Raw genomic sequence first — 11941 nt, 5'->3', positions numbered from 1 at the left:
ATATTTAAAAAAAAAAATTCGCAAATTTTTAATGAGGAAATTATAAATACTATATCATCTGATACCAAAGATGATTTAAAAAAAAAATCTAGATTTAATCTAGATACGTTATTATATGATAATAATAATAAAAATAATATTATTATAAATTATAAATATGATCACATATATGATAATTTTAAATTATTCGATTTATCATATAATTATAATAGCTTTTTATTAAATAATATATTAAAAAATATATGTACATATATATATCATTTTAAATTCTTAAATAAAATAAATAATGAACAAAATAACGGGTATGAATATATTTCTTTAATATTAATTTCAAAGATATTTCATTATTTCTATGAACTAAATTATGGTTATAAATATATGATCCATTTTCTAAATGGATTATCGGTTTTTAAAATTAAAAAGGAAATAAATTTGGAAAATTTATCTTATGAATATATAAAGAGTCATATAAATAATAAAGATCATTACAATTATTGTCATGATCATCTTTTCGAAAAGGAAATATGCATTTCTTCAATTATAAATTATTTGTGTGAGTACGACACAGGCACAAAACAAGAAAGAAATAACATAAATGAGAAAAATGAACATGTCGAAAAAAAAAAAGAAAAAAAAAATTGTATTTATCATGTAAATAATACAAGTTCATATAATACTATAAACAATAATGACAAAAACAGTTTTATACATACCTTTGTATCACATGACAAGAAAAAAACATATATTATTAATATGAAAGAAAAGTTATTATTACATTATAACATAGATGAATCTTTTTTAAACTACTTTTTAAATATTTTGGGGGAAAAATATAATATTGAGAAATTACCATTTATTAGTTACTCTTTTTTAATGCATATGTATAGTATGTCAAATCATTTTATTGTTCATTTTTTTTCCTTGTGTCCACTTTTATTCGTTAAAAATAAAATACATGCTGATATTAGTATATACATAATTTTATTAAATTCCTGTGTCTTTTTTTTATGTTCAAAATCGTATATGACATCTTTTAGTTCGTTTATTATTAATACAAAAAATGAAGGTGAAAATCATTTAGTTTATAAAGAAAATAAATTAATTCAAGATGGAAATTTATCAACTCAAAGAAAAAATGAAATATCCGATGAGCATAGAAAAATATTTCAGGACACGGATAATGTAAATATAGTAAAGGAAAAAATTTATTCTTTTATTGAGCAAATAATAAATTATTTATATATAAATAAAGATATATTAAATAACAATCAATTGTTACATATATTAGAAATATTTTCTTTTATAAAATATAATAAAGCAATGTTTACATATATAATAAATACATTAACTAATAGTTTATCCATACTAGATAAATACGAAACAATATACCTCCTTCATTCTTTGTCAAATTATAATTCAATTTATAATGATATAAAAAATAACATTTATAAGGAGGCACTTAAAAGGGTAGAAGAATATACTCCACAAGAATTAAAACAATTGGAGTATTATATGCAGATTAAATAATGAACGGGAGAAAAAAAAAAAAAAAAAAAAAAAAAAAAAAAAAAAAAAAAATTTATATATAAATTTGTGTGTAAGAATATCCACAATGAATATAAATTAGTACATACACGTGTATGTATCTATTTCAAAAATGTAATACATACATGTATATATATATATATATATATATATATATATATATATATATATATATATATATATATATATATATATATTTATATATATATTTATATATATATTTATATATTTATATATTTATTTATTTACTTATATTTTATTTTTTTTGTTTGAAACGGTAATTTGGTTTCATGTCAAAAATTTTTATGAATTTAAAAAAGTAGACTTTATCATTTTTATCCTTTATAATGTTTTTTTCATATACTCCTTTATCCGTATCCAACATTGAATTAAAACCTTTTTCATTTTGTTCTGTTTGTTTTTCTATTTTTATATCTTTAGATTGATTTATATTGTTATTATATGTCATATACATTTTATCATTATTATAATGATTAAGTATAGACCCCTTTTCTTTTTCATTATAAGGATAATTATATTGCATCCTTTGGTTTAATATACTGTTTATGTAGATGTTAAAACTTTGCAAATTGTAAATATTAATATTTTCATCAACTATTAAGTAGTAGGGGTAAGGAATAGCACTCTCAAACATAGATTTTATATCATCCTACAAAAATGAAAAATAAAATAAAATAAATTATATAAATAAATACATACATACATACATATATATATATATATATATATATATATATATATATATATAAGACAACTAATATGATCGTACTCATTCATTTATATGTGATTGTTTTATTATTATTATATACACACTAATAAATTATATTATATCATATAATATTACTTTATTATTTTGTTTAATTTTTTACCGTTTTTATAATTTTAAGTATCATAATAAATTGATCATGATTATCAACAAATAAATACAAGGAAGAGTTGTGCAACATGGTTGTATAAATATTACGAAATACATTTTTTAAATATTCTTCGTTCATAATATTTCTTTGTTTAATTAAATATATATATGCATTTTTGATTACTTCATCATTTATAATATTACTTATATTTTTTATATGACTTATTAATATTTTCAAATTAGGAAATATTTTCATATTATGTACATCCATTTTATAAGATATAAGACTATAATAATATTGAGTAAATGCATCATAATAATTATTTGAATATAAAATATGATATTCATTTAAATTGTATAAACATATTTTAGATAAATAAATAGGATTTATGTTATAATACAAGTTACTACTTTTATAAATATTTTGTAAATTTTCTTCTGATTTATTCAAATATATATTATCTGTTTCTACATATGAATTATTTTTCCCTAGATTTTCTTTTTCTGTACATATTTTATGTGAATATATATTTTTTGTATTATATTCGTTTTTATATTGAAATATATCTTTATTTTTTTTTACATTATTTAAATTATCAAAATACCAATCATATATACAAGGATAGTACATTTTTTTTCTCTTATAACATTTTAAGGACATAAATAATATACCTGGCTTTTTAAAATGAACGAAATAACTTCCTTTCGACTTTTGATAGAAATATTCTCTGATATAATAATTAAATAAATTTCTAATTTCATTGTAATTTGTCTGCATTCTTTTATACACAACAATAAAATAAAATAAAATAAATGTAACATAAAGGAGTATGTATAACTACAAAGCCATATTCTTTTTTTTACTTTTTTTTTTTTTTTTTTTTTCTTTTCCTTTTTAATTATATATATAATGTCACATACGTCATAATAATTTTATAAATATGGTTAAAAGAATAATAACATAATATAATATATATATATATATATATATATATATATGTTTATTTATTTATATTTTATATATCCTTTCATTTTCCTTATAATGGACATCTATTGTTGTACACATTTTCCCATAACATTTTTATGAACCCTTCATTTTTATTTTATTTTTTAATAAACCAAATTTATATTATTCTAATCATATATATTTATTTAAGGGTCAGTTATATAATATATATATCTTATCATATATAAAATTTATTATATGTGTGCCTGTTTTATAAATGGCAAGGAAAACAAAAAAAATAGAAAATATCAGTATTTATAAATTTAAAGTTATTATGAATTATTATATTAAAGTAAAAAAAAAAAATATATATATTTATATACATTTATAAATATATATATATATATATATATATATTAAATGTTTGAAATAATATTATTTTAAAGAAAAGAAAACATATTAAAAATTTTAAAAGAATAAAAATATGTTATATATATATATATATATATATATATATATAAGAATTTTTACGGCGTAAAAGAAGAATTTACATTATGATGCTTTAACTTTAAAGTTACAACATCAAATTGTTTAAGGAAAAAATAAAAAAATAAATAAATTAACAACTAATATATATATATATATATATTTATATTTATATATCCATATGTATATTCATTTTTTAATTCGTGTAATACATAAAAAATATAGTAAAGAAACAACATAAAATGGATTTTTTGTGAATTATTTTTTTGTGTTTTTAAAATAAAAAATAAATATTAAGAAATCATAGAAATATAAATATAAATATATATAAATATATTTATAAATATATATATATTTTTTTTTTTTTTAGCATAAAAGAGAAGCTGATTATATCAGACGTTGAAATTATTATAGTTCACATTTTAATAGTATGGTTTTTCCATCAGAACTGGTGTTGTATGTGATGCTCTTTTTTCTTCCCCCCAAAAAGATGCCTCAGGATCTAACATTTCATCATTTCTTGAATTTGATTTCCCATAATCTTGTGGTTCATCCATTTTATCATATTTTTCAGCATTTCCTTTTCTTTTATAAAGATAAACCATTAAAATAGTTGCTAATACAGCGACAGCAGCTGATGATGCAATTATAATTTTCATTTTATCATAAGTTGGTTTATGTTCAGGAATATCTGCATATTCATCTTTATATTCTTCTTTAACTACAACTTCATTATTTGATGTTACTTCTGCCCTTCTTTCTACACATTTACATACAAAGAAACGACATGTACTATTACTTACCATTTCAGGGTCACATGGGCATTTTAAACTGTCTTTATCATCTGAAATAAAAATTCTTGGAGCTATAATTTTTTTATTCCCTTCATCATCATTATCATTTAATTTAATTCGTTTTGATTCTCTTTCGATTTCTTTCATTATTTCATCTTTATATAATGAACATGGAAAATTGTTTTCAACTTCGATGGGATGGGACAAAGCAGTAGTAGCAATGTATGATGAATTGTTAATTAAACATGTTGGTTTGACATTAAAAATTTCACATTTTTGTGTTTCTGTGTTATAATTTCCCCAATTATAACCCTTACCATGACTTTTATATCTATCTGCTTTAAAAGCACCAGTGGGAAGAAAAGCACTTTTGATCATACTAGCGTTCTTATTTTTGAAACCTTCTTTAATTTTTTCATAATCTGTTAAATGTTGTTCATATTGTTTAGGTTGATCCGAAGCACTCAATTCAAAAACTAATTTATTACATTCAAAAAGATCAATTGCTGGAAATTCATTTACATGTGGTATATCTTCACAATTTCCATCGACCCATAATCCGAATTTTGCATTCTGTAAATTCTTTCTAGGGCAAACTTTTTCCCAGTTATCAACTACATTCTTACTTAAATATGTATAGTTTTGAAATGATATATCTTTTGCTGGTCTAAAACAAAACATGCTGTTTCTTTTACTTTCGTCTTTATTACAATATCTAGGACCATTATTTTCTTGAGCTGCAATATATAATATATGACACTTTTTATCTTTGTCATCATAAACAGCTGGATATTTATAATTTGAATTTTTATCATTATCTGGAATCATATTTCCTGCATGTCTTGAACATAAAGTCAATTCATCTAAATTTTTTACATATTTATTATCTTTATAAAAATGTCTCATTTCATCTAATGTCATTGGTGACATAAGAGGTTCTGTTGGAGGAAAAGCAAAACCTCCATCTTTTAAATATTGATTTCCCGTAGCTACCGGTGTTAAAAAAGTAGTATTTGAATTCTCAATAATTATACCTTTACCAAATACTGGACATTTCCCTGATGGAAGTCTATATTGAGTTCCAGCTACTTCAGCATCTTCTCCTAAATCTACTCTTATACCTGAACCATGAACTTCTTCAATATCATATTTTGCCATATATTCCGTCCATGGATTACCCATATAATTACTTCTTTCTACTATTTCAATGCTTGAAAATAAATTTTGTTCTTGTGGTGCGGGTTCGGCACCTTCGTGGTCTATTGGATATGCGTGTTGTAATGTATTTTCGTCTTCTCCTGAATCTTCTTGTTGGTATGTATGTTCCTGGTGTAATGGATATTCGTATTCTTTTGGATGTTCCCTATGTTCGTTGATTGGACGATACACATCACTATTTTGATATGGATGTTCCCAATAATTCTGTCCTCTTCCAAAGTTTATCATATATGTAAACTCAAAGGCGCTCAATAATAATACGCAGTATAATTTTCTCATTTTTGTACAATTTATAACAAGTACATTAATTTGAAAAATTATCAAATAAATTATTAGGTTTTTAAAATTATATTAAAATAAAAAATATATTACAATTTATATTCTCAATTTTTTTTTTTAAAAAAATAAAAAAATAAAACCAATAAATATGGTTAATTTTTTTTTTTTTTTTTTTTTTTTCTTTTTTTTATAATATATAAATATATTAAATATTTATTAATAAGTGTAAAATTTTAATTTCCATTTTTCTTCTTTTTTCCCTTGTTCTTTTTTTTTTTTTTCTTGTGCATTAAAAAAAATAGATATATCCGTTATTAGATCTTTTATTATTTAGTAATTTTTTTTTTTTTTTTTTTTTTTAACGTTTAATAAGAGACTCTAACAAAAGTGAAATAAAAAAGAAGCACATAAAAATAAAAGAAAAACCTGTGTACGTATAACGTTTGTGTAAAGGTTTCAAAACAAGGTGTTATATATATATTTATATATATATATATATATTTATTTATAATTTTTTTTTTTTAATTTAATATATTTTTAATACATTTATTAGTTATAATTATCGAATAAAATCAATAAATTCCATCGAATATAAAAAAGAAAAACACAAATATTAATATATATATATATATATATATATGTATATATTTATTTATTTAAACAAAATGATCTGTTTTCTCTAACAACTTTTTTTTTTTTTTTTTTCCCTTACTGCATGCTATATATACAAAACAAGGGATTAAATTACCACTACGAAAACAAAAAAATAAAATAGAACAAAATTAAATCAATTCATATAAAAATATAAAATAAATAAAACGAAATGAAAAATTGGAAAATCATTGAAGTTATTAATCCATAAATTTAAATATATATATATATATATTATTGTTTTTTTTTTTTTTTTTTAATTTAAAAAAAAGGCAACTTCTTTTATGAAAACTTTGTAAATATTCTACACATAACAATTTACATAATACATATTAATAAGTATAAAATATGAACAAAATATTTAAACACATTTATTTGATCATATAAAATAAATCAAAATTAATAAAATAAGAGAAAACATGAAAAAACAAAAAAAAAAAAAAAAAAAAAAAAAAAGCTTTCAATAATATTATAAACAGATAAATAAATTATATCTACATATAAAATAAATATTTATATTATATATTTATATGTAATTCTCAATTATAGACGTATACGTTAAAACGTTTTGCTCTTTTTTTTTTTTTTATGTGGAAATAAAAAAATATTAGTTATAAACCATAAGTTTTTATATACAAAAAAGGAAAAATTTTTGAATAATATAATCTTTTTTTCATCATCTATTAAAAATTATTATAATGTTGAGAATTTTGTACATATAGATCAATTTATATTTTTCATATTTATTTATTTATTATTTTGTTTTTTTCTTCTGTTTCCCAACACACCTCATTAATACTTAAATGGCATGCACGTGAAAAAAGAAAAAAAAAAAAAAAAAATATATATATATATATATATAATGAAATAACATGTATATTTAAAAAAACAAAAAAGGGATCTGATTAAAAAATCGTGGATTAATTCGAAAAAATATAATAAATTATAATAAGCTGACATATGCATATACATATATATATATATATATATATATATATATAATATATATATTTTTTATCTGTGATGTGTTTTACTCGTATAATATCAAATACATTTATAATTTGATCTTTTATGTAGAAACAAATTATTTGGTTTATTTAAAAGTTTTGATAGTTGCATATAATACATAAAATACCATGCATGCTAGTAAAAAAAAAAAAAAGAAAAGAAATAATAATATAATACTTAATAAATAAAACTATATAAATGTGAATGTTTTTTCTTTTTTTTTTTGTTCATCTCATTTTTTTTGTTTTTTATTAAAAAAAATGAAAAAAATAAAAAATTGACATGATATAGATAACAATTACATATACAACAAAAATTATACATATTGAGACAGAATAAAAAAGGAAAAAAAAAAAAAAAAAATTATTTTAATATATATATTAAATGTGATAAAACGTTTTTTTGTCTGAATTTTATTATGAATTCTTTTGGTTATTAAATGTGTATCGAAATAATACATTTTAAAAATTTTAAAAAACTAATAAAAAATTATTTTTTAAAAAATATGTGACCACATTTACAATATATATATATATATATATATATATATTTATTTATTTATATTTATGTTTTTTTTTTTTTTAACGCTACTATTTCATTTATTTTCATATTTATTCATTCTTATAAGATAAAAAATACATAATATCAAAGCTATTATCGAAATGATTATAAAAATGAAACCAATTAAAAATGTTCTCATATAATATTGCGAAGTTGAAATAACAATAATTTTTGTATCATTAATTTTGAAATTATTTTCTATATAAATATAAAAAGGAAATTTCAAAGGGATATATAATTTACCATATAAACGTTTAATATAATTAAGCGCAGATGGTATCATCCAATTAATAAAATGACTGTTTTCTATAGCTTTTCCTGCTTGATTATATTTTAATGTTTGTGGTAATACAAGTAACTTTTCATTTGTTTCTTTATTTTCTTGTAATCGTTCATATTGTATGTCTGGCTCCATCCAGAAATATATATGATCTTTATATAATTGTACATTTTGAGGTGATGGGTTTTTATAAAATTGTCTATAATATTTTATAGTTATTTCTTCTACATTTTGTTTTAAAGGTAAAGGTGTTGGAAAAGGAACTTCATCTGGTTCTTTATCATAAAAAATATAACTATCTGTAAATACATTCCATGGGAATATACCACATGGATGTAATAATTTTTTTTTTTTTTTTCCTTCTGAAAAAGTAATTAAAGGATAACATTCTTCTAATTCTTCTTTTTTTAAAAATATATTTCCATTCAACTGTTCTTTTTTCATACCACTTACAAATTTATAATGATTTTGTTGCATTCCAAGAATTTCATAATGTACATTTATATTTCCATTTAATTCTTTTAAATTCTTTTGACCTTTACATTGTTCTGGGGTTACTTTTACAATCGAATACTTAGTAAAGGTTTCACCCTTATATTCATATGGGATTCTACATTCTATATATTTTGAACTTAATATTAATATTAAAATACCAACTGATAAATTTAATATAAATAAAAACATTAAAAAATATATCATCGATGAATATTTATTTATCCATACAGGACCAACTACTCGTTCCATTTTATACCACTTCACAAAACTGTACAAAAATCTTACAAATCTGGAACTTTTCTTGTAATAAAATTTTCTCTTCTTTTTAGATATAAACATGTCATTTTTAAGATTACTCATTGCGTACAAATTAAAGGACAAATTAATACATACATATATATATATATATAATATATTATTGCATATTATATATTATTATATTAAAACAATTAACATCATATTTTTGTTTTTACTGAGAAGACAAAATAATACAAAGGGAAGACACATAACTGTTTAATAAAAATATATTGCCTTATTCGTTGTGGTTATATATTAAGTGCATATTATAATTTTAAACCTAAAAAGATATAAATTCATAAATTATCTATATATATTTGTTCATATAATTTTTTCACATATATATGTTCATTTATTTGTTCGTATATTTTTTCATATATATATATATGTTCATTTATTTTTTTTGTTCACATATTTTATTTTTTAATTGGCTCCATGTTGTAATTATATTTTCAATTATATTCCTAAACCTTTACAATTTCTGTCCATTTAGGAGCACAATAAAAAAATAATAAAATAAAACATATATACAGATAAATAATATTTACATGCTTTTATTTTATTCGAATTAATTCATATTTATTTATATTTAAAAATATATATATATTTATTTATTTCATATTTTATATTTATTAAAATGAATAATGCACTATTATTTCTTGGAAGGAAAACTTACAAAAAAAAGAAAAACAAAAAGAAAGAAAAAATAAACAATTGATCTAACAAATTTAAATATATATATATATATATATATATATATATATATATATATTATATGCACACTTATATTTCATTAGATTTATTTTTTAACCTAAACCTGTCCATCAAAAATATGTTATTCATTTTTTACAAATATTAAAACATAAAAATGTATATATATATATATATATATATATATATATATATTTATTTATTTGTTAGAATAACATTTTTTTTTTTAAATGATAATAAAAAAAACAACCAAAATAGGATGTATCGTGAAATTAAATCAAACATTGGTTATTTTACATATATATAATTATTACGTGTTATATATTTTATTTTATTTTATCTCTGTTTTTCCTCTGTTCCATCACATAAGGAAAAATTCAAAAATCATATATATGGAATTATGTTACCAGGAAATAGTATGCTCATGTTGACAAGTTAAATATTATATATAATTTGTATAATGTTTACAATTATAAGTTACCATGTTTTTCTTTCAACAAACCATTTAATATTTAAACAGAAAAGAAAAGATAAATATATTTAATATTCACACATAATTATTTTTACTCTAAGGATTTATTACAAAGGTTATATTGAAGAAATATACATACTTTCAATATTATATATGTAAACACATTCTGATAAATATGTGTATAATTTTTAAAAATATATATATTATAATCTGTACATAAATATATAATAAATGTATATTATATTCTTTATTTATACATTTATATTGTACTAATTCGATTTTATATATTTATGTATTAAAAAAGCTTTTATTATTTTTTTTTCCATTCTTTTTTTTTGGAGGTGGAAGGAAGAATATAATTCAATAATTTAATATCATTACATTCTTGCTTAAAAGGAAACAAAAAAAAAAAAAAAAAAAAAAAAAAGTTTGAAAATTTAATTTTTTTTTTTTTAATCCTATTTATGTTTTTATCAAATAATACATAAATATTAAGATCAAAGCTTTATCTTAAAAAAAGATATAACTTTTATGTGTTTATTTGGAAATAAGTTTTTTTTTTTTTTTTCTTCTTCTTATTATTATAATTTAATTTATTCTAGTTTTATATTATAATATTATTCGAATGACAAAAATACATTTAATAAAATTATTAATCGAATTAAGAAAATATATAAATAAATATATAAAATAACAATAGTAATCTGTAAATATATGTTCGAATACAAATAATACTAGAATGAAAAGAAAAAAAAAAAAAAAAAAAAAAATACAAACCTTATATATATATATATTATTATATCATTTAAAATTACTTTTAATATTATAAGCATTTATAAAATATTTTCATTCATTTTTATTTCTTTTAACTTTTTTTTTTTTTTTTTTTTTTTTTTTTTTTCTTTCTTCCTTAATATACTATGATAATAGTACGCCATATAGGTATTTATTTATATATATTTTATTTACACATTTTTGTTTCATTTATTTATTTTTTATGTTCTGAAGAATCATATGTGTATTATATAATTATATGCATATGATAATACATATATCAAGGATAAAAAATAGTTGCATTATAATAACCATATTTTTATTCTTTGTTAATAAATATATACACTTATTATATATATATATATAATATATATATGATTTATATATATAATAATTTTGTTTATTTTATCATATCTATGATATAATATTTTATTATACTTCTAATATTTCAATTTATATTATTTTTTAAATTATTATATTGTGCAATAAAGATACACAAAAAAAAAAAAAAAAAAAAAAAAAAATCTAATAAAATATTATATATATA

The 11941-nt window shown here is 18.6% G+C and overlaps 4 protein-coding genes across 4 annotated transcripts in view; 1 reads left to right on the top strand and 3 right to left on the bottom strand.

Moving 5' to 3' along the window:
• The window catches only part of PF3D7_1133600 (conserved Plasmodium protein, unknown function), a gene marked incomplete at both ends in the record, with an annotated part of 2127 nt that extends 600 nt beyond the window's left edge, over positions 1 to 1527 (top strand). Inside the window, one exon of the mRNA XM_001347981.1 lies at positions 1 to 1527. This exon is cut by the window's left edge and continues 600 nt beyond it. Coding sequence (XP_001348017.1) covers positions 1 to 1527 — 1527 coding nt within the window.
• Positions 1528 to 1801: 274 nt separating this feature from the next.
• PF3D7_1133500 (conserved Plasmodium protein, unknown function) lies at positions 1802 to 3200 on the bottom strand (the record flags this gene model as incomplete). The annotated part of the gene is made up of 2 exons (XM_001347980.1): positions 1802 to 2215; positions 2436 to 3200. 2 exons carry the CDS (start codon positions 3198 to 3200, stop codon positions 1802 to 1804), a joined length of 1179 nt encoding a protein of 392 aa, XP_001348016.1.
• Positions 3201 to 4276: 1076 nt separating this feature from the next.
• Positions 4277 to 6145, bottom strand: PF3D7_1133400 (apical membrane antigen 1; the record flags this gene model as incomplete). Its single annotated transcript, XM_001347979.1, has 1 exon — positions 4277 to 6145. The coding sequence occupies one exon, from the start codon at positions 6143 to 6145 to the stop codon at positions 4277 to 4279; it is 1869 nt and encodes a 622-aa protein (XP_001348015.1).
• A 2254-nt stretch (positions 6146 to 8399) lies between these two features.
• Positions 8400 to 9500, bottom strand: PF3D7_1133300 (LEM3/CDC50 family protein, putative; the record flags this gene model as incomplete). Its single annotated transcript, XM_001347978.1, has 1 exon — positions 8400 to 9500. One exon carries the CDS (start codon positions 9498 to 9500, stop codon positions 8400 to 8402), a length of 1101 nt encoding a protein of 366 aa, XP_001348014.1.
• Positions 9501 to 11941: the final 2441 nt, after the last annotated feature.

This window comes from Plasmodium falciparum, assembly GCF_000002765.6.
Source record: "Plasmodium falciparum 3D7 genome assembly, chromosome: 11".
NCBI lineage: Eukaryota > Apicomplexa > Aconoidasida > Haemosporida > Plasmodiidae > Plasmodium > Plasmodium falciparum.
The sequence above is the reverse complement of the archived record's forward strand: the minus strand, read 5'-3'. Positions and strand labels throughout refer to the sequence as shown.